This window comes from Castor canadensis, chromosome 15 (assembly GCF_047511655.1).
Source record: "Castor canadensis chromosome 15, mCasCan1.hap1v2, whole genome shotgun sequence".
Classification (NCBI taxonomy): domain Eukaryota; kingdom Metazoa; phylum Chordata; class Mammalia; order Rodentia; family Castoridae; genus Castor; species Castor canadensis.
The window spans coordinates 58076548-58100957 of record NC_133400.1 but is presented as its reverse complement, the minus strand read 5'-3'; the positions used below and the strand labels follow the sequence as shown (position 1 = coordinate 58100957).

The window sequence follows — 24410 nt, the reverse complement described above, 5'->3', positions numbered from 1 at the left end:
GAGGAGCGATGAGGGGCGGAGTCTAAGCCCCCGCCAGAGGGGGCGGAGTTGACTGAGCAGAGGAGGCCGCTCTGTGGCCGTGGGCTCTTCTAGCCGATGCGGTAAGTGCAGTTGACAGTCATGTTTTGACAAGTCTTGGGTCAGGTGAGCCTGACGGAGCCGGGCCCCTGCCTGTGCCAGGCCGGCCTTCTGGAGTGTGCGCGGCGCCCGCACGCAGTCCGTGTTAGGTGGAGCTCGTACGTTCCAGGACGGCCGGAGCCCAGCCAGCCCTCCCTGAGGCTTCTGGGTTACAGTGTAAGTTTTACACTACCTTAGTTTAGGTCGGTTCCCCCACCCCCCGAAAAAAAGCAGTTTGGTTTTTTTTAATGCAGGAATAAACTGGTTTGTTTTGCCCTTGAAGCCTCTTGTACAATTAAGCAGGAAATTCTTAGTTTATTGTCTATTAGTTTAATAGCGAATGTCATTTTAGAATAGGACAGACATGGAAAGAAATACGGGCTCTTTGCTTCAAATACTGAACAATTCCAGGACAAAAAGTCTGATCCGGACAGACCAGGGCATTGCATCCACTCTGCAATCACTGTCAGCTCTAGGACGTCATCGCGTGTCCCGCTGTCACATTCACACTAGTCACAAGCAGGAACGCTTGCCTGCAGGCCCAGCCATGTGATTTGTAAGGCCCAATGCTAAATGACAATGGAAAAGAAGGGGAGAAGTGTCATTACAGGTACGAAAATAGCCAGGTGTGATGGCGGGTACCTATAGTCCCAGCACTTGGGAGGCTGAGGAGGATCAAAGCTGCCCTATAGTGAGGTCTTGTCCCCCCAGAAACGTACTAAAATATAAGCTCCTTCACCTATGGAATTGCCCTGATGTGTTCTGGTGTTTTAAAATTTGGTATTTTAGCCTGGTGCCAGTGGCTCAACACCTAATCATAGCTACTTGGGAGGCTGAAATCAGGAGGATTGACATTAAAATCCAGCCTGGGCAAATAGTTTGCGAGACTCCATCTTCAAAATGGGCTGTAGGTGTAGCTCAAGCTGAGTTCAAACTCCAGTCCCACCCCCCCCCCAAAAAAAAGTACTACTTTAATGCCTTTTCAAGTAAAGAAAAATTAAAATTATTATCATTACTTTACCATTTTCTTTATATTATGTAATACTAGTTTTAAATACAGGTATAAGGACATTTAGCTTGTATGCATAATCACTGAAATGTCACAGTATTCATGTCCCAGTATTTCATAGCTCATACAAGCATATGTATTTTGTTCTTGCTATAACAGTGGAAATGCAGTACACAACTAACTCACCTGTTTTTATTTTACTTCTTTTTCCTGCAGTACTGGGGATTGGACCAGGGCCTCCTGTATGTTAGGCAAGCACTATACCACTTGAGCTAAGTCCCCAGCCCTTTTCTTTTTATTTTGTTTTTGAGATTGGGTTTCATTATCTTTTGCCCCAGCTGGTCTCAAACTCTAAATCCATATGTTTTCATTTTATTTCAAAAGAATTTTACTTCTTGATACAGGTACATTCTATCAACATTCTATGGAATCTGGCAACACTGGGTCTTTTTTGGGGTTTTCTTTGACAGTACTGGGGTTTGAACTCAGGACCTCACACTTGCTAGGCAAAGGCTCTACCACTTGAGCCACTCCACCACCCTTTGTTGTGTTGGGTGTTTTCAAGATAGGGTTTCTCAAACTATTTGCCCAAGCTGGCCTTGAACCACAAGTCTCCTGATCTCTGCCTCTTGAGTAGGTAGATTACAGACATGAGCCATCAGCTCCTGACAACATTGAGTCTTCATGAGCTTCCACACCTTGTAGATCCAACAGCATTCTGTGCTAGTGGGGCATTACAGTCACCTAATATGAATGGGGTGGCAACCATAGGAAGACCCACACACTGCACCTCTGTCCTTGGGTCCTGCTCATGTTTCACTGACCTAACAGACTTCACTTAGACAAAACCAAGTTCAAATGTAACATTGTTGGATAGGGGTTTAGCTCAGTGATACAACACTTGCCTAGCATGTGTGGCCTTGAGTTTGATCCCCTGCACTACACATACACACATACACACAATCTATCTGTCTATCTATCTGTCTATCTACCTACCTACCTACCTATCTAACTGTGCACACTCATGCATAGTTAAGAATTTTAATACGGTGACAGCATATTCATATATAAATATGGTGACCCTGTATGACTGACTGCATTACTTACATACCCACAAAGAGCCCTGTCTTAGAGCCTTACAAGTCTGGTAGATCGTGAACATTTAATAAATAATTGAGAGCCAGGCACAGTGGCTTATACCTATAAACCCAGCTATTCAGGAGGCAGGGATCAAGCAGATTGTGATTTGAGGCCAGTCAGGGCAAAATTAGAAGACTGTATCTGAAAAAGCACAAACTGGGGGCATGGCCTTAAGTGGTAGAGTACCTGCCTAGCAAGCACAAGGCCTTGAGATCAAACTCAAGTACTGCCTAAAAACAAAAAAGTAAAAATATAAGTAGACAAAGAGACTGAACTAGTACCCATTTCATGCTAGGTACATGGAAGATTGATAAGAGATCACAGTCTAGGGGGAACAAGCAAAGCAAACATAATCACAGTTAAACTCAAGAGTGCTATACCTGTACTACCACCCTGCCCTGTTTGCCATTGGCCTACCTGAAGTTCTGCATTTCTAATCCAGTTATGCAGGCTGTAACCTCCCAGGGTTGAACTTTGTTTCTGTTTGGAATGGAAATAAAACAAGTAAACTGACCTTTTAGAGATAATAAAGGATTTTATCTGAATTTAACTTCAGTTCTTATTTCTACATGTATGTATTAAGCATAAATACATAAAGTACCTTTTTTTTTTTTTTCTTTTTTTGCAGTGCTGGGGTTTGAACTCAGGGCCTTCACTTTGAGCCACTCCACCAACATGTTTTTGTGATGGGCTTTTTTGAGATAGGGTCTCACAAACAGTTTGCACAGGGTTGACTTCAAACTGTGATTCTTCTGATCTCTGCTTCCTGGGTAGCTAGGATTACAGGTGTGAGCTACCAGGGCCCAGCTCTAAAGTGCTTTTTATTAACCTCATTATGGATAAATATATTAAAACCAGGCATGGTGTCATGCCTATAATCCCAGCACTGGTTGGGGGAGGTATTAGTCAGTCATTGCTAGGTAGCAAGACCCTGTCTCCAAAAAAAAGACACTAAATGAATATACTATTCATTGTATAGAGTGTAGACTTTGACATGTTCATAAATAAGTAAGTACCTGCTGGTTGCCTCATAAATAATATAATAAAATGTTAACATTTGGGAAATCTGAGTTAAAAGTATGCAGGAATTTTTTTCTGTGGTATTAGGATTTGAATTCAGGTCCTTAAGGCTTGCTAGGCAGTGCTCTACCACTTGAGTCACTCCAGCAGCTTTATAGGAATTATTTGTAATATGTCAATCTGAAAGTGTTTCAGAAGAAAATGGAAATGTCTTACTCTTAAAAACAATTTTAAATTATTCAACTCAAAAATGTATTTAAGGTAATTGAAATATGATTATATAGCACTTGGGGTCTATAATCAATAATTATTTATATTTAATTTAGAAGACAGATTATTATTTATTTGTTTGTTTTTTGTTGGTTCTGAGGTTTGAACTCAGGGTCTTGCACTTGCTAGGCAGATACTCTACCACTTGAACCACGCCCTCAGAGTTTTGCTTTAATTATTTTTCAGATAGGGTCTAGGGATTTTGCCTAGGGCTAGCCTTGGACCAGCAATCCTCCTGCCCGTGTTTCTTTACAGGTCTGTGCCACCATGCCCATGTTGTTTGTTGAGAGGCGGTCTCACTAACTTTTTCCTTGGGTTAGCCTCAAACTGCAATAGTCCTGATCTTTGCCTCCTGAGTAGATTAGATTATAGGAATGCACTATGCCCACCTCAGTTTATGTATATTAAATAACAAAAGGACAATAAAAACTAGTGGTTGATAAAGTGCTAAAGTAAAGGTCACTTGTCTCAGCTTCCCTGGAGGCTAAGGAGGTAGAAGGATGCCTTGAGTCCAGGAGTTCCTGCTACCTGGGCAACATAGGGAGATCTGTCTCTTACCAAAACAAAACAAAACAAGTTAAATATCAAGTCCTTAATGTATGCCATAGCAAATTTATGGATGATACATTGTTTGGAAACGTCATCAAAAGTAGAAATCCAGTTTCTAAGAACCTATGAGTCTGGAAGATTTAAAAAAAGTTTGCAAGACTATTTCAAGTGATTGTGAGGGACCACATTTGCTGAGGAAGCATGATAAAACTGAGACTGCTCAGATTAGTGAGGTGTTCTATTAACAATTTTGGCTCATGTTCCAGCAGTGCTCTTAGAAACAAATGCCCTTAAGAGTTGTCTGTGCACCTTGTTTCCTGTTGTGATTGGTCTGGGGTGAAATTCCTCCACCCACCTCTTTTTTTTTTTTCTTTTCCCTGTTTCATTTTATTTGTTTTACTGTGCTTATATACCTCATCACTTGAACACTTCAGGTAAGTCTTAATCTCTACATATGTATACCTATTTGCTATAATCTTTATATATGTATACCTATTTACTATCTTAGTGTAAGATAACAAATTGGTTATATTATCAGAAAAATTGAATATTAAATCTGCTTGCCATGAAAGTATATTTATTTGTAACTTAAAGTAAAAATTTGAATTTCAGAAGCTAATTGTGCCATAGGTTTACATCTTTATTGGTAACTTAAAATTTCTTTTGTAAAAATAATAGTTTAAGAAACTTAATTTTTAGTTTAAAAGTCAAATGTAGATAAGATACACAAATTATCTATTATAGAAATTCTTATATATCTGTTGTTACATATATATATAGGTATATATTTCATATATGTTAAAACATACATTTGTTACAACCATTTAAACATTTATTCATAATCTTTAGTAAGTACTTTTTGCTTCACGACCCATTTTCCTGGGTTGGTGAAGTGGCTCAAGTAGCAGAGTGCCTGCCTTGCAAGCATGAGGCCCTGAGTTCAAACTCCAGTACTGCCAAAAAAAAAAAAAAAAAAGACTGACTCATTTTCCTTAGGTCATCCATTAGAAACTTGCAGGTTCTATCAAGGTAGTGACCAAAGAAATGAATCGTAAGTGCTTTCTTTTTTATTTCTCCTTTGGCATTTTCTCTTGTCAGTCTGTTTTAAATATTAATCATTTAAAATAACAGTATTGGCCTAGAAGTATAGCTCAGTGGTAGAGTGTTTGCCTAGTGTTCATGAAACCCTGAGTTCTATCCCAGCACTACAAAAAGGAAAACAGAAGTATTAAGAGAGGTCACTTGTCTGTTGCTCATTTGGAACACTGAATGCTAGCATCTATGGTTTCCCTTGTTGTGTAATTAGACTCTGTGAGGATAGAAGAGTCTAAATGCCCTTTGCTGTCTTTGGGTAACTGAACTCTTAAATGCTCATTTCCAGAGCAGTGACTGATCAAGCTTGGTGCACTGTGAGCTTTTGTGATCATTTTCCAGCAATAGCTTTATTTGTACAATCTCACACCTGAAGAAGAAAGAAAAATGGCTTGTACTGAATTTTCTTTTCATATGCCAAGTCTAGAGGAGTTTGCTGAAGGTAAAAACAATACTAACTGCATTTCTAAGAAGTAGTCCAAGAAAAAAATTAAAAGATTCTAACATATATATGTAGCCTACTACTTATCTTTACCTGTATTTTACTTATTGGAATGGCACTTTTGATACAGAGTTTTCCATTTCATTATCTGTTCTGTACTGATTTTACTGAGAAAGTTCAATTTCTGGGGTTGTGTTTTAGGGGGATGGGAAAGTTCAAAATTCTGTCCCTCTAAAAAAGCTAAACTCACCATTTATAGATTCTTGATACCAACTTTTACAATGAAAATGACTATAGTACTCCAAGGTTTAAGTAAGTATAATGCCCAAAGAGTTGCAGAATTTTGCGATAACTTTTTGCCAGTTACAATATTCTGCAGATACATAATGTCCTATTGTGTTTTAATCATGTTCCCAAGCATGCTTCTTTTTCCTGGTGTCCTGGGGTTTGAATGAACTCAGGGCTTAGAGCTTGCAGAGAGACACCCTCTAGTCCCCTCCTTCTGATTTGAGAGACAGCCAGTACTCTGCTTAGATTCCTCTCTGTGTGTTTTATGTATTTTACCTTGTTAAACAATTTAAAGCAGCTTCCCGAGATCATTTAGAAGGAGGGGAGATAGATGAGAAAAGGAAAAATGGGGACATAAAATTAAGCCAGGAATGCTACTAATCCAAAACTGTAATGTCTGTTAGAATTCTGACATTTACCTGACAGCCTTTTAAGCTTTATGTATAACTCTCCCTTATTTCTCAAGAGTGTATTTTCCCAGATAGTTAATCAGTTCTCTGTTCTCCTAATAAGAATGAAGTCAAGAAATATACTCATTTTTTGCTTTGTTGTTGCTTTCCTCTTACAAGCTTCCTGTTTTGTTTACTAATTGAGTAGTAGCTAGTAAATAATCCATCTTGCTAGTATTTTTTGACCTACCAGTCATTTGTTTTCCCTTTCAATATAGCTAGGGATCTTTTCTTTCAGTGTCTTTCTCTCTCTCCTTTCTCTCTCTCTCTCTCTCTCTCTGTCTCTCTCTCTCTCGCTTTTGTATGTGTGTGTGTAGTATTGGGATTTGAACTCAGGGCACTCTACAGCTTGAACCACACCATCAGTCCATTTTGCTCTGGTTGTTTTGGAGATAGAGTCTTTCAAACTATTTGCCTTGGCTGGCCTCAAACCATGATTCTCATGATCTCAGCCTCCCAAGTAGCTCCCAGGTGTGAGCCACCTATGCCCAGCTTATGTCTGGTTACTTTAGTTCAGCATTTGTCTGTAACCTTCATTGAAGTTGTGGCATGTGATTCCTTACTTTTTAAAAAACTTAAATATTTACATTTCAATAGGTTTTTAGAATCCCTTCCCCCAAAGAAAGCCCTCACAGGTGTGCAGTCTGTTTATCTTCAGTGGTTGGTAATCACTGTGGATAAAATATTTATGTGCTTTAGTATATCTTCTAATTATACCAAAGTCTAATTATATTCATTAATAAAACCATTTCTGGGGCTGTAGGTCAGTGGTAGCACATGTGCTGAAGCACATGGCTAAGGCCTTAGGTTCCATCTCCAACACCATCAAAACAAGAAAAGAGCCGGGTGCCAGTGATTCTGTAATCCTAGCTATTTAAGAAGCAGAGATCAGGAGGATATTGGTTCGAAGCCAGCTGAGGCCAATAGTTCTAGAGACCTTATCTCAAAAAAAAAAAAAATCACAAAAAAGGCTGTTGGAGTGACTCAAGGTATAGGCCCTGAGTTCAAACCCCAGTACCACACACAAAAAAGTTTTTTCCCCTTTTTTTATTACATAAATTTAGGCTAACAGTGTGACACATAGAAAATTTAAAGGAATACTTGGTATATGGTGGCCATATTTTTACCTAATGTTAAATAATCCTTTTTTATGTCTTTATTAGTTATGCAAAAGGGGCTAAAAGATAACTTTGCTGATGTGCAGGTCTCTGTAGTTGATTGCCCTGATTTGACTAAAGAACCATTTACCTTTCCTGTAAAAGGTAAGCAGGTTTTTGTTTCTTGTTTGTTGTGTTTTTACATGCTTTTGGTTTTCAATCATAATCTTTTTCTAAAGCCAGTGTTATTTTTATCTATAAAAAAACTATATTGTTACAACTTTTAGGCTATATTTTGACTAATTTCTATGCTTATTGCTTTTAGATGTTGGAAATTTCATTTTATACCCATGTGGGAAAAGATTGTGTTTTATGTACTTTCAAAACCTTCACTGGCTGCATAGTAGGTACTTAATGGGCTACAATCTTGATACCACATGAAAGTTTTGTTTTTAATTGTTCAAGTGACTTTTATGGAAACTAACTTTACTTTTTAGTTTTATTATTTATTCAATACTGGCTATATTTGATTCATCTATTAAATACTTCTAACCCTTTAACAAATTTGCCACGTTACCATCCACTGTTTGAAGTGAGAAGGGAAGGAAAATAACATTGGTTGAGTAAAATAGTCAGTGTTATAGATAACTATATTTGATGGCTTAGTTTTTACAGTGATACTGCAAGGTAAAATACTAACTCCATTTTATAGGTGAGAGCTGTGAGGCTGAGAAGACTCAATGTGAGTCATAGGATTTAATGCAGGTCTATCTGTTTCAGAAGTCTAATCTTCTCCCATTACCTTACTATGATGAGTTTGGAGGTAAACGCATTATTCTCTTATTATGAAATTGACATCTTTTATTTAAGGGTTATTTGCCATAGAATTCCTGGAGCCTAGTTCTGTTCTGACACATACAAATTTCATTACCCGGAATAAGCCGCTTAATGTAGCTTACCTCAGATAGATTAAAATTAGGGATTTCAGATGACTGTCCTTCTTGGGTGTTTGCAGCTTAAACATTCTATAATTACATGTTTGCATTCTAGAATGTTTGTGTATCTGATAGCAATTTCTCTTAGCACCTTGAAATTATTTGGAATAGTATTGTTTTCTTCAGCTTCTTATTTTGTATAATCTCTCCAGGTTTTTCCATTTATCTTGTGGTTTCAGTCATTACCTGGAGAAAATCATTTTTAAATCATATGTGTAATAGATCTCTTTTTCTTAGTTATAAATCAGTATTTCTGGCTGCCTGTAGGATATCTCACCTGTAATTTCCTCTTCTTATCTCTACAGTCATCATGGTTAGCTATTATTTCTCTGCACTGCTAAAAGAATTCCCTAATGGTTTCTATACACTTCAGCATCACTGTCACTTAATGAAAGTCTTGTCTATGCATTTCTGCTGATTCCATGGAAAACATTTTCTAAATCCCCAGTTACAAAAGGGACCTATAAGACTTTTATGTACCTATCTGCATAGCTGAAGAAATAGAGCAATTAATTGTACTTTGCTGTGTAATATGTTAGCATAAAAGAGGCAAGACTACTTTTTCTCAAACAAATGATAATTATTTGCCACCTTACACTTTTAAAAAGTTCCTTTGCCCAACTCATCTCTAGCTGTATTATGATAATAATTAAAAATGTAAGCAGAGGACTGGAGGTGTAATTCAGTGGTAGAACTTGTTCTCAGTAGACTCAAGGCTTGGAGTCAGGAATCCCCAGCACAAAAAAGAAAAAAAACAAGTAGAAGGCTCCTAGCCTCTAAACTTATCTGTTATTGGTTGTCATTTGCATAACAGTCTTGGGAGTAAACAATTTAGGAGAGAATTTCCCAATGTGGATCTAAAGAACATATATTCTACAGGAATAAAATGATTTAAATTTAAAAACAAATTTAGCCAAAATAAGAAACAAGCACACACCCCCAGACAAAATAGATTTTTAAGGGAGTAAGGCATTATAGATTAATTCTAGAAACCTTACCCAAACCAAACTTTGGCCCTATTAGTTGCCCTATAGGTCAGTTATGTCAAGCCATGCTTCCATATGATGACATTGGGAACACAGTTAAAATAGGACAGAAGAGGCTGGTAGAGTGGCTCAAGTGGTAGAGTGCCTACCTAGCAAGCTCAAGGCCTTGAGTTCAAACCCCAGTACCACACACAAAACAAAATAACAGTAATAAATTGACTTTGGGCTTGACTGCTTTTCTCTAGCGCCACCCCCCCACGCAGGAGTTTCTGCTCTTTCTTTTACTTTCCTTCCTTTCCTAATAACACTCTGTCACTTTGCACCTCAAAATAAATAAATAAATAAATAAAATAGCACAGGAGTACTAGCTACTTATACATCTTCCAACCCCTGCTATTTGTAAAACTGTATGAGAATGGAGAAGTTAATTTTAATAAATTACTGTTTTTGTCATTTTATACTTGAATTATATGTTTGTGTGTTTGTAAGATGGCTTGTGTTTTTTAGGCATCTGTGGGAAAACTAGAATTGCAGAAGTAGGAGATGTGCCTTACTTAATGCCTCTGGTAAACAAAAAAAAAGTAAGTGTGCATTTACGCTTCACATTCCATGAAGATTGTAGAAGGTGGTTTATTCCTCTTTATTATGTGGCAGGCAAGTGCTACTGAACTCAGTTATAAAATGTAAATCAGGAAATTTGTGTGAGTTATGATTTAAATAATTTTTTCCTCTTTATAGGTTTATGATCTGAACACGATTGCAAAAGAAATCTAGTTACCTGGAGCTTTTATTCTTGGAGCGGGGGCAGGCCCATTTCAGACTCTTGGGTTCACTTCTGAGGTGAGCATCCATATCTCATTATGTTGATTTCACATTTGTTTTATCCTTCTTTTTCTGACCCATTTAAAATCCTTTCTGGTGAATTATAAGTGGTTGATGTCATATCTTGCTACAGATTTGCTACAATTTATAGTACATGCTCCAATTTGTCTAACTGTAGTGGAACACTAACCTTTAGTTTCAGATTTTATCAGGGAATAGGTTCAGTCTTTGATATATCCAAGATCCTGGGGAATTCTGTGAAGACTTTAAAATGTATTTCGAAGTGTAAAAGGTTTTAGTTTTTTGAGACACTGTCTCAATATGTAGACTGGCCTTGAACTCAAGATCATCTTCTCTCTGCCTCCTGAGTGTTGGGATTACACGTATACACCACCACACCTGACAATTCTTACATATCATAGGATTCCTCACTTCTCTATAAATCTTTCCTATTCATATAAAGGCAGCTTTGGATTAGAAGATGAATAGAATATTTAGTGATCTAGTCAACTCTTTCTTGCATACCAAAGAGTAATCCAATGGTGACTTAAAAAAGTTAATAGCTATTACTAAATACTATACCATATATGACTATACTAGCAATATGTACTTGTAAACATGCTAATAAAACATCACTGTTTCTTCATGAGCACAAGAGTAAATGACCTCTTCAGTCTGCCCTTTCTCTTATAACCTCTTCAGATATAACTGTTAATCAATAGACATACAAGTTCTTGTCCAGAGCTTTAATTTCCATAGTGTTCAGGATAGTAAAAAGATAAATTAGAAATTTTAAAGCAAATATTTCAATGTCATAGAACCATTGTATGAAATATTGTAGCCAATGGCTAGTGGAGTGGTTCAAGTGGTAGAGTGCCTGCCTAGCAAGTGTAAGGCCCTCAGAGAAAGAGATATTATAGCCAAGTGTAATGGTACACACCTGTAATCCCAGTACTTCGGAGGCTGAGGCAGGATTGTGAGTTTGAGACCATGTTGGGCTACGAAGTGAGATCCTGTCTCAAAAAAAAGAAGGAAGGTAAAAGGGGTGGATGAAGGGATGAAGACAGGAAAGAAAATGAATTACTGTAAACATTTTAGATTTCCATAGCTATTACAAAATACCTGATAACCAGCCTATGAGGAAAGATTTATTTGGCTTACAATTTTAGAGGTTTTGGCATGGCAGCTAGTAAGCAGAGAGAGAAAGAGAAAGAGAGGGAGGAATCCCTTTTATAACAAAGCCCCTCCCCCCAAACCCATTAAGGTATGAATCAATAAGTGAATTAATCTGTTCATGATGTCAGCGCCCTCGTGATCGAATCACCTCCGAAAGGCCCCACCTCTGGAACACTGCTACATTGGAGACCAGGCCTTCAAGCATGAGCTTTTGGGGAACATTTAAGACAAAAACTGTAGCATTTTTTTCCAGTTTTTTGTATAGAAAATTAAATACCTAATAATTTCTGTGTTTGTGTATATATGGGAAATACTTGAAGTCTGAAATAAAACATGTCATTGTGTTAAGCTGTCCTCTCTACACAGGAATACCAAGATTGACCAATTGTCTTCTGTTCTTTTCAGTTTATGCCAGTTGTACAAGCAGAGAGTGAGCACAACCCTCCTGTGAATGGGAGTTACTTTGCCTGTGTTAACCCTGAAGATGGAAGGTGCCTTCTAGAGAAGTACAGTGAAAAACATCATGATTTTGGATGTGCATTACTGGCTAATCTTTTTGCCAGTGAGGGCCAACCTGGCAAGGTGATTTTTTTATTGTTTTATTATTCATATGTGCATACAAGGCTTGGGTCATTTCTCCCCCCTGCCCCCACCCCCTCCCTTACCACCCACTCCGCCCCCTCCCTCTCACCCCCACCCCCTCAATACCCAGCAGAAGCTATTTTGCCCTTATCTCTAATTTTGTTGAAGAGAGAGCATAAGCAATAATAGGAAGGAACAAGTGTTTTTGCTGGTTGAGATAAGGATAGCTATACAGGGAGTTGACTCACATTAATTTCCTGTGCGTGTGTGTTACCTTCTAGGTTAATTCTTTTTGATCTCACCTTTTCTCTAGTTCCTGGTCCCCTTTTCCTATTGGCCTCAGTTGCTTTTAAGGTATCTGCTTTAGTTTCTCTGCGTTAAGGGCAACAAATGCTAGCTAATTTTTTAGGTGTCTTACCTGTCCTCACCCCTCCCTTGTGTGCTCTTGCTTTTATCATGTGCTCAAAGTCCAATCCCCTTGTTGTGTTCTGGCAAGGTGATTGTGTTCATAAAAACAGCATTCTTCGGATGTTCTCAGAAGAGAGTTTTCCTAAGAAAATCATTGATACCAAAGTGAAAGCTCTTACATAGCCCAGTGTCATGTTGCCCTGAATATGAAAGATCTGAAAGTCTAATTTGAAACTGAAGTTAGGAGTTTGAGGCCAGCCTGGCTATGCAGTGAGACCCTGTCTCAAATTAAAGAATACTTAGCAATATCTTTTTCTGAATAATGAAATGATAACAAGGTATTAATTTGGGGGGTGAATTAGTCACATTTATATGTACCCTGCAGAAAAAAAATGCTTATTTTTTGGTAACAAATAGGCAATTTAATTTGCTTATTTCTGACTAATCACATACTGTGCTAGATAGAAATGGTAGTAACAAAAACTTATAGCAAGAAAATAAGGAGAATTTCATATTTTTCTCTGTTTGTATGCAGAAAGGATGATTTCAGTGTTAGCATTTGTGAGATAGCTACTTCAGCTACTTTGAGAAATGAGGTAGAGAAGTAAAAATACATAACAGTCAAAACATAGTCCAGAACTTTATAGGAAAATGTAATCATTTTTACCTCACCCCCATGTTAATCTCTTTAAGCCAGGGAATTCTTAACCTTTTATCACCATAACATATATATTAAATCTCTAGAGTTCAATTTAGGAGAAATGAAGAAAGCATAAATAAAGACCAGGCATGGTAGCTCATGCCCTTATTCCCAGCTACTCAGGAGGCAATGATCAGGAGTATTGTGGTTTGAGGCCAGCCAGCGCAAAAATTAGTGAGAACCCCATCTCAACTAATAAGTGATGAGTGGTGGTATATGCCATATCCTAGGGAAGTAAGAAAGGAAGGGAAGGGAGACTTATTATTAAAGTGTGTCTGTGTGTGTGTGTGTGTGTGTGTGTGTGAGAGAGAGAGAGAGAGAGAGAGAGAGAGATGTGCAGGTGCATATGTCATTAAGACTCAGAGGACTGAGACATTTCAACTCAGATCTGGGTACACTAAGCAAATAAGAGAATGTTTACCTTGCTGCCACTAAATTATATGGTACATTTTGGTAGTTTCTGACACAAAATTTTACAGTTTACCCAGTGGTGTGTATATTTATGTCCTCTGTAGGTCATTGAGGTAAAAGCCAAAAGAACTGGACAGCTCAACTTTGTGACTTGTATGAGACAGACTCTGGAAGAACATTACGGAAACAAGCCCATAGGGATGGGAGGCACTTTCATAGTGCAGAAGGGAAACGTGAAGGCTCACATTATGGTAAGGGCCTTGGGTGTATGCCTGCATGTATTGGGATGTGTGTGTATGCGCTTATGCTCTCAGGATTTTTAGATATTTATACCTTTAAAGATGCCCTCAACAAATTCTTTTACTGTGAGTGTATTACTTTAAAATTTAAATGACAAACCATACTGCCAGTCAAATTGTGAGGTTAGAGTTCTTTTTCATGTTAACATATTAGAAGTTTTCTTTCTGATGTACTTTTTTGTCTTGTTTTTGGAGTTTTTTTGTTTTTGATGGTACTGGGGTTTGAACTCAAGGCCTCACACTTGCTAGGCAGGCACTGTCTTACTTGAGCAACTCGACCAGCCTATTTTGTGCTTGGTTTTTTCAAGATAGGGTCTCTCAAGACTATTTGCCCAGGCTGCCTTCAAACCGTGATCCTCCTGATCTCTACCTCCTGAGTAGCTAAGATTATAAGCATGAGCCAGTGGTGAACAGCTTGTTTTTGTTTTGTTTTTGCAGTGCTTCAGATTGAACCAAGGGCCTCATGCCTATTATTGAGCTATTACCCTTCTATTTTTAGTTTTTTGAGGGAGGAGGTAGTATTGGGGTTTGAACTCAGGGCTTTATGCTTGCTAGGCAAGTGCTATACTGCTTGAGCCTTGCCTCCAGCTTTTTATGGTGTGATTGTTTTGGAGACAGGGTCTCACTTTTTGCCCAGGCATGCCTGGGATGACAGGCATACACCACCACACCCAGCTTTTCCCACTGAGATGGGTTCTTGCAAACTTGTTTGCGCAAGCTGGCCTGGCACATACTACCAGGCCCATCTTTTTTCTGTTGAGATGGAGCGTTGCAGACTTCTTTTTGCTCAGACTGGCCTGGAACCACAATTCTCCCAATTTCAGCCTCCTGAAGATGATAGTGCACACCGCTGTGGCCAGCTATTGGTTTGGATGGGGGTCTTGTGAACTATTTGTTGTGACTGGCCTCGAAACTTGCACCTCCTCATCTCAGCCTTCCAAGTATTTAGGATTGTACAGGCATGAGGCACTAGCACTGAGCTCTGTTTTTTTTTTTCTTTTATTATTCATATGTGCATAGAAGGCTTGGGTCATTTCTCTCCCCTGCCCCCACCCCCTCCCTTACCACCCACTCCGCCCCCTCCCTCTCACCCCCACCCCCTCAATACCCAGCAGAAACTATTTTGCCCTTATTTCTAATTTTGTTGTAGAGAGAGTATAAGCAATAATAGGAAGGAACAAGAGTTTTTGCTGGTTGAGATAAGGATAGCTATACAGGGCATTGACTCACATTGATTTCCTGTGCGTGTGTATTACCTTCTAGGTTAGTTCTTTTTGATCTCACCTTTTCTCTAGTTCCTGGTCCCCTTCTCCTATTGGCCTCAGTTGCTTTTAAGGTATCTGCTTTAGTTTCTCTGTGTTAAGGGCAACAAATGCTAGCTAGTTTTTTAGATGTCTTATCTATCCTCACACCTCCCTTGTGTGCTCTCACTTTTATCATGTGCTCAAAGTCCAATCCCATTGTTGTGTTTGCCCTTGATCTAATGTCCACATATGAGGGAGAACATACGATTTTTGGTCTTTTGGGCCAGGCTAACCTCACTCAGAATGATGTTCTCCAATTCCATCCATTTACCAGCAAATGATAACATTTCGTTCTTCTTCATGGCTTCAGCTCTGTTTTTAATTTTTTGAGGGCACACCATATCATCTCCCATAGTGGCTGTACCGTTTTACATTCCTGTCAGCAGTGCACAAAGATTTCTGTTCTATCCATCCTAGCCGGTACTTATCTTTTGTTTGTTTGCTTTGTTTTTATAATTACAGTCTTACTGGATTCTCATTGTGATTTTAATTTGCATTTCCCTAATGATTAGTAAAGGTGCTGAACATCTTTTCACATGCTTTTTTTTTACTAAATTTTTTAACTGATAACATAAAAATTATACATATTTCAAGAATGCATATTTCTGAATTTCCGTACATATATGCATTGTGTATTGTCCAAATCAGGTTAAAAGTATCTGCTCAGACATTATTCATTTACGCTGAAAACATTTAAATTCCTTTTTTCTGGCTACATACAGCACATTATCATTATTTGCACTTATCCTACTGTGTAATATTACACCAGAACTTACTCCTATCTAACTGTAACTTGGTAACCATTGATCACATTTCCCCATCCGTCCTTCACCCACAATTCTCATCCTTTGCTATTTACTTTCACCTTCTGAGATCAACTTCCTTATATCCCACATAAGTGGAATCACGTGATACATATCTTTTTGTTCCTGGCTCATTTCACTTAAAATAATTACCTCCAAATCCACCTGTGTTGTCACAGATGCCAGTACCTCATTCATTTTTTGGATGAATAATATTCCACGGTATGTATGTATATCTGTATGTTGGTATAACATACACACACACATATATATGTATATATATATATATATGTACATATATATACATACACATTTTGGTGTAATGTACATATATACATTTTGTTTTGGTTTTTTGTTTTTTGGGTTTTTTTTGCAGTACTGCAGTTTGAACTCAGTGCCTACACCTTGATCCACTCCACCAGCCCTTTTTTGTGATGGGTTTTTTTCAAGATAGAGTCTCACGACTATCCTGGTTTCAAACCGCAGTACTCCTGATCTCTGCCTCCTGAGTAGGTAGGATTGCAGGTGTGAGCCACTGGCACCTGGCTTTTTTTTTTTTTTTTAAAGACAACATCTCACTGTATAGCCTAGGCTGGGCTTGACTTACAATCTTCCTGCCTTAGCTTCCCAAGTGCTAGGATTACAGTCAGCCACTTCTATTTCAGTTTCATTCATTATTTCATGGACACTTAAGTGATAGTGTCCTTTGATGAAAAGTTTGTGATTTTTTTTTTTTTTGCAGTAGTGGAGTTTGAATTCAGGACCTCAGTTTTTGGGATTAAACCAATTCTTGGAATTAAACCCAAGGTCTCACATGTGCTAGGCAAACACTCAACCCCTGAGCTATATCTGCAGCCCCAGAACCTCACACATGCTAGGCAGATGCTCTATCACTTAAGCCATATTCCTAGCCTAAAAATTTATAATTTTTCCATGTTCCTATATATCTGTTTTGTTGTTGCTCCCTGTGCTTTTGTTGTCATATCCAAGAAATCATGACCAAACCCAGTGCCCTGAAACTTTTCCCATGTGTTTTGTTTGTTTTTTGTTTTTTCAGTACTGAGATTGAACTCAGGGCCTATGCCTTGAGCCACTCCACCAGCTCAAGTATTTGAGTATTTTTGAGATAGGGTCTCATGAACTATTTGCTCCAGCTGGCTTTGAACATTGGTGCTCCTGATCTCTGCCTCCTGAGTAGCTAGGATTACAGGTGTGAGCCACCGGTGCCCAGCTATTTTTTGTTGTTGTTGTTGTTTGTTTTGTTTTGTTTCTATAAATTTTAGCTAGCGTATTTAGGCCTTTGATCCATTTTAAACTAATTTTTATATATTGTATAAAGTAAGAATTCATCTTTATCCTTTTTAAAGAATACCCAATTTTTTTTTTCATTTTTCTTTTATTATTCATATGTGCATACAAGGCTTGGTTTATTTCTCCCCCCTGCCCCCACCCCCTCCCTTACCACCCACTCCACCCCCTCCCGCTCCCCCCCTCAATACCCAGCAGAAACTATTTTGCCCTTATCTCTAATTTTGTTGTAGAGAGAGTATAAGCAATAATAGGAAGGAACAAGGGGTTTTGCTGGTTGAGATAAAGATAGCTATACAGGGCATTGACTCACATTGATTTCCTGTGCGTGGGTGTTACCTTCTAGGTTAATTCTTTTTGATCTAACCTTTTCTCTAGTACCTGGTCCCCTTTTCCTATTGGCCTCAGTTGCTTTAAGGTATCTGCTTTAGTTTCTCTGCATTAAGGGCAACAAACGCTAGCTAGTTTTTTAGGTGTCTTACCTATCCTCACCCCTCCCTTGTGTGCTCTCGCTTTTATCATGTGCTCATAGTCCAATCCCATTGTTGTGTTTGCCCTTGATCTAATGTCCACATATGAGGGAGAACATACGATTTTTGGTTTTTTGAGCCAGGCTAACCTCACTCAGAATGATGTTCTCCAATTCCATCCATTTACCAGCGAATGATAACATTTCGTTCTTCTTCATGGCTGCATAAAATTCCATTGTGTATAGATACCACATTTTCTTAATCCATTCGTCAGTGGTGGGGCATCTTGGCTGTTTCCATAACTTGGCTATTGTGAATAGTGCCGCAATAAACATGGATGTGCAGGTGCCTCTGGAGTAACAGTCTTTTGGGTATATCCCCAAGAGTGGTATTGCTGGATCAAATGGTAGATCGATGTCCAGCTTTTTAAGTAGCCTCCAAATTTTTTTCCAGAGTGGTTGTACTAGTCTACATTCCCACCAACAGTGTAAGAGGGTTCCTTTTTCCCCGCATCCTCGCCAACACCTGTTGTTGGTGGTGTTGCTGATGATGGCTGTTCTAACAGGGGTGAGGTGGAATCTTAGTGTGGTTTTAATTTGCATTTCCTTTATTGCTAGAGATGGTGAGCATTTTTTCATGTGTTTTCTGGCCATTTGAATTTCTTCTTTTGAGAAAGTTCTGTTTAGTTCACATGCCCATTTCTTTATTGGTTCATTAGTTTTGGGAGAATTTAGTTTTTTAAGTTCCCTGTATATTCTGGTTATCAGTCCTTTGTCTGATGTATAATTGGCAAATATTTTCTCCCACTCTGTGGGTGTTCTCTTCAGTTTAGAGACCATTTCTTTTGATGAACAGAAGCTTTTTAGTTTTATGAGGTCCCAAGGAATACCCAATTTTGCCAGCACCATTTGTTGAAAAGACTTTCCTTTTCCCATTGAATGGTGTTAATACTCTTATTGAAAATTACTTGATCCTATATGCAAGGGTTTATTTCTGACCTCTCTATTCTCTTCTGTTGGTCTGAATGTCTGTCTTTATGCTAGTAGTACACTGTTTTGATTACTATAGCTTTGTAGTTGGTTTTGAAGTCAGGAAATATGAGACTCTTGTGTGTGTGTGTGTGTATGTGTGTATGTGTGTGTGTGTGTGTTAGTTACTGGGGATTTAACCCAGGGCTTTACACATGTCAGGCAAACACTTCTTCCTCTTGAGTCCCACACTAAGACCTCTAGCTTTTTTACAAGGTTGTTTTGAAAATTTCAAGGTCTCCTGATATTCTATGTGAATTTTATGATGGATTTTCCTATTTCTGCAACAAAGTCATTAAGATTTCAATAGAGCTGGGGGCTGGTGGCTTGTACCTATAATCCTAGCTACTTGGGAGGCAGAGAATCAGTAGGATCACTATTTGAGGCCAGCCCAGCCAAATAGTTCACAAGACCCTATCTCGAAAATACCCAACACAAAAAAGGGCTGGTAGGGTGGCTCAGGTGGTACAGCACCTGCTTAACAAGAATGACCCCTGAGTTCAAATCCCATTACTGCCCAAAAAAAAAAAAAAGAATTTCAATATAGATTACATTGAGTGTTTTCTGTTAGTTATTGAACCCAGGGCCTTAGAATGCTAGGCAAGCACTTTACCACTAATACCACTGAGCTATAGCCCCCTATTCCGTGATGAGATGATTTTTTTTTTTTGTGGTACTAATGATAGAACTCAAGGCCTTCCACATGTAGGCAAGCACTCTACCCTTGAGATACTCAGCCCAGCATTGAGTTTTTATTCTTTCCTTCCTTCATTCCTTCCTTCTTTCTCTTTATTTATTTGGCAGTACTGGGACTTGAACTCGTCCTCTTGCTTGCAAGGCAGGTGGTCTACCACCTGAATCACACCCTTAGCCCTTTTTCCTTTGGTTATTTTAAAATAGAATCTTAACGTTTGTTCCTAGGTGGACCTGGACAGTAATCCTCTCATGTACACTTCCCAGGTAGTTGGAATGACAGATATGTATCACCACACCTAGCTTTTTAATTGGTTGAGGTGGGACTTTCACTAACTTTTGCCCAGGCTGGCCTCCAACTGTATTGCTCCTGATCTCTACCTCCCTAATAGCTGAGATTATAGGCATGAGCCACTGTGCCTAATCCAGCACTGAATCTTTATAGATTGCTTTGGGTATTACTGATGTGTTAATATTAAGACATTCAGTCCCTAAAATCAGAATGTCTTTCCCCATAAGAATCTTCTTTAATTTCTTTCAGCAGTGTTTTACGGTTTTCTGTGTGTAAGTCTTTTACCTCCTTGGTCAAGTTTATTCCAAAGTCTTTTATTACAGTTCTTGATGTTTCTACTTAATTCTAGTGCCTTGCTTTTCTCATTCCATCCCATCATTCCTGGTATCAGTAATGAAGTTTAAGATGGAAGAGCTGGAAATCTACCTTAGTGGTAGATAGTGCCTAGTATGTGTAAGTTCTTGGATTCAATCTCCTGCTCCCCAGATTAAAAAAAAAAAAACTTTTTTAAAGATTAGGATGGGCACATACACATAGGAAAACTGAGAGGCTATGAAAAAAAAAGGGGGGCTAGGAAGAAAGGGAGGGAGGGAAGGAGGAAGGGAAAATAGTAATTGACTCATTTCTTCATTTATTTATTTCTAACTTTTAGTTTGTACTAATTGATTGGTTATCCTTTTGAAAACTAGGATATATAATTGATGCCAAAAACAGTCAGTAGAGTATGCAACAGAGCTTAAAATTTGTAACACTCAAATCATACCTTTAAAAACTCTCAATTTTCAATAAAGTTCAGTGTGTTTACCTGTTTAATGATCTTGCATTGTAGCCTGCAGAATTTTCTCCTTGCCCATTGACCACTGATGAACAGGTGAATAAATGGTTGAATTTTTATGAGATGAAGGCTCCTTTGGTTTGTCTACCAGTTTTTGTCTCCAGAGACCCGGTATGTCTTTGCTGTCTTTTATATTACAATGTACTACAATGATAATGCTTCATTGTTCAAGTATTCTTTTAGAATTAGGTACTTTTTTGTTTCTATTGTTTAAGACCTAAGTCTTTAGAATTTTCTTTAAAGTGAAAGGACTATGTGGCTTTCTACCTTATGAGTTTGGAAGATCAGATTTTAGCTTTGAGGAGGTAAAATAGGCATTTTAAAGTAACACCTAAATTCATGCTATTAAATAGTAGAAACACAAATTGGATTCATATCTCTTATTTGGTGTTCACTTTCTAATTCTATACACTAAAAAAAATTAATATAGACCAATTCAAAGTAAATATCTACCAAAATACTGATTGGTCAGACCTTTTGATCCCAGTGACTCCATATCTAGGATTTTATCTTTAGATGTATGTGTAACTATATAAAATCAGTAGTTAAAGGATTATTAATGACATCATTGTTGTAATGCCAGAAGAGTTGAAAATAATGTAAATATCAGTTGAGAACTTATGTACATGTAATGAAATACTATGTACATAAAAGAATGTGGAAGCTCTCTTATTATCTGATAAACAAAGGTCTTGTTAGGTGAAAAAAAGCGGCATGTGGAACCATGTGTACAGAGTGTACAATTGGAGTTAAAAAAAAATGGAAGTAAATATTTCTGGAAGGATATGCAAGAAGGAGAGGGGAACATTTTACTGAATATAACCTTTTACATCCTTTAATTTTAGAGTCATGTGACTATAATTGCCTATATTTAAAAAGGGGGGGGCTGGAGATGTATCTCAGTGGTAGAGTACTTGTCTAGCACTGCAAAAAAAAAATTCTGGGAAAGGAATGGTACAGGACTGTAATCCTAGCACTCAGGAAAAAGAGACAGGAGGATAGGAAGTTTGAGGCCATGCTGGGCTACATTGAGACCGTTTTAAAAAACAACCAAAAAAAGCATAATTAACAAAAAAACTTTGTAACAAAAATTAAAAATTTCTCCTTCCCCCTTCAACAGATTCTAATAAAGGTAACTTGAGTGTTTACTAACAAACTACTTGTATGTTGTCCTAGGGGTTTGATTTGCGGCTGGAACACACCCACTATTTTAGTCGTCATGGAGAAGGTGGACACTACCACCATGACACTACTCCAGATACAGTGGAATATCTCGGATACTTCACTCCCACCCAGTTTCTCCATCGCATTGATCAACCGAAAGAGACCTATTCATTTGGGAGAGATTACATCAGCCAATGTGTGTTTAAAAAAGAAATGATTAACTAAGGTTAATTAACTAACTCAATGCTTGGTATTAATACAAAATCTATTAGAAGTTATCTCAGTACTGAAATCCTATTTTATTGTGATTTAAAATAAAGGATTATGTTAATATTGTAGATTATTTCACAGTCTCTTTGAAAGAGATTATTGGGAACAAAATTTATAATTGAGATGTTCATTTTCTTTTTTTATATACTCACATTTATTGAACCAACTTCATTTTTTTTTCTATAATATCAGTCTATTTTATAAACATAATGTTTATACCTTAAATATAAACATGAACAGGAATAATGTAATTATTCCTACTATCTAATAATAACTTACATTTGAGTAACATTATTAAAATTTTCAAATTAGTCCCACAACAGCTAAGTGGATTATTTCCAGGTTTTAGAAAAGTCTTTGTTTTTAAATCTTTATGTTCATTGAATCTTTGTACTGAATTTTAAAAATCCATTCTAGAAATGAGCATAGTTTTTTCATTGAACAGGGTAGGCAGGAGGAGGCCTTCACCCTTTCTGTGAAGTTAAACCATACTCAGAGTTTGTAATTTGCCTTTCACAAGCATTAGCAAAGAGTTGGTTAGCCATGATTCTTCCCTTGTCTGTTGCCAGTCAGAAGCAGTTTGTACCTTATTGGTTATTTGCAGGAAGAGAAAGAAAAAGAAACAGTATCAAAATACAATGTTGGTGGGAGCATATTTTATTTTCAGGCTCTTGCTGAAGTTGACCACTGTCCATATGAAATAAAAAATGACCCTCTTGGCTGGAGGTATGGCTCAAATGATAGACTGCCTGCTGCACAACTGCAAAGCCCTGAGTTCAAACCCCATCCTGCCCCCAGAAAAAAAAATGAAAATGACACTCTTCTACTCATTATAATGGTTGAAATTTACCTGGATGTTCTATAATAATCATTAGCCAGAAGTCAATTCTCCAATCTTGCTAGCATCAACAAGGTGCAAATTTAGGACTTTTTAATACTAAGCAAATCTTCAAATAATGAACTTTGATTATTTACTTTGGGTGTTAACTATAACATGTCTTGATAGTATAAATTGCCAAGTATTATTTTATTTTTTTTATTGTTTTATTGTTCATATGTGCATGCAAGGCTTGGGTCATTTCTTCCCCCGCCAAGTATTATTTTAAAATAAGCACTATTTTGAAAGGAAAAGAAAGAAAGAAAAAGTTGATGTATCTCACCTCCAGACAAAAACAGCACTAGCATTATTTTATTTAGCAAATAGGTCAGTACACTAACTCTGTCCTCTGGAGTATGAACTTCATGGTAGCAAGGTATTTGTTTACCACTTTAGCAGTAGTGCCACTAACAGTGCCTGGACAAAGTAGGCACTCACTACATTTGTTGAATGAGTGAATAAATGGATGATTATGCCAGACACTTGACTAGAAACTGAGGATCTGGGTAGTGGGAGAAAACAGTAAACAAATACACATGAGGTGGTATCAAGGGGTACAGATGGACATAAAGGAGGGTGCTGGTTGGTGGTGGTGATCTCACACTCCCTGCTGTGACTTGGTTTGCATGTCAAAGCTGATGAAGTCACAGACCAACAGCTTGAGTCCTCATGTAAGGAAATTTTCTGGGGACAACAGGGCAACTCCTAAATTGGTCCAAAATTGACTTGAGAGAATAGGGAAAGAGACTGGCTTAGGATTTTTTGGAGGTTCATGGTAAAGCCAACGTGATGGTTCCTACATGAGGTCTGAATTTCCCACAGGTATCAAAGAAGGGAGCATCAGACTCTTTGCTTGCCAATGTGTGAGGCAGATGGGAAAGGAGAAAGAGTAAGGTTTAAAAGCTGTCAGCAAACATCAAAATGAAATCAGACTATTGCACATTTTCTATAGGACAACAGAGAAGACTTCTCTGATAAAGAGACACATAAGCAATAACCTGAAAAAATTAGGGACTGAACCATGAAGTTATTTGATGTCCATCCTGGCAAGTTGAAAGGCTCAGTGGCAAGAGAGTACTTCGTACATTCAAGAAACAGCAGAGGCCTGGTGCATGTGGCCCACGCCTGTAACACTTGCAACTTGGGAGGCTGAGATCGAGAAGATTGGAGTTCCAGGCCAGCCCAGGCAAATAGTCTGCAAGATTCCATCTCCAAAATAACCAGACCAAAACAGACTGGAGGCATGGCTCAAGTGGTAGACCGCCTCCTTTGTAAGTGTAAGGCCCTGAGTTCAAACCCCAGTCTCACCAACAAGGAGACCATTTTAAACAAAATAGGATCACTTTATATCCTAGTACATATTTATATATATAAAACCTTTATGAAAAATTATAAAGTTATTGAAAATGTAAAAAGTGAATAATTATATTCATATCTAGGAAGATAACACTTAGATTCTTCTCAAGTCTAAATCTAATTCAATGCCAGTGTAATCCCAGTAGGGATTTTCATAG

At 37.9% G+C, this 24410-nt stretch overlaps 1 protein-coding gene across 1 annotated transcript; it reads left to right on the top strand.

Annotated features, from left to right (window-relative positions):
• Window positions 1–11: 11 nt before the first annotated feature.
• Window positions 12–22087, top strand: LOC109676306 (ester hydrolase C11orf54-like). Its single transcript, XM_074056264.1, is given in 10 exon segments — window positions 12–101; window positions 5487–5639; window positions 7540–7638; window positions 7799–7876; window positions 9962–10035; window positions 10193–10294; window positions 11858–12034; window positions 13658–13804; window positions 20580–20696; window positions 21762–22087. Coding segments are annotated over 9 exon segments (1062 nt in total). The 5' UTR covers window positions 12–101; window positions 5487–5584; the 3' UTR covers window positions 21975–22087.
• The last annotated feature ends 2323 nt before the right edge of the window (window positions 22088–24410 follow it).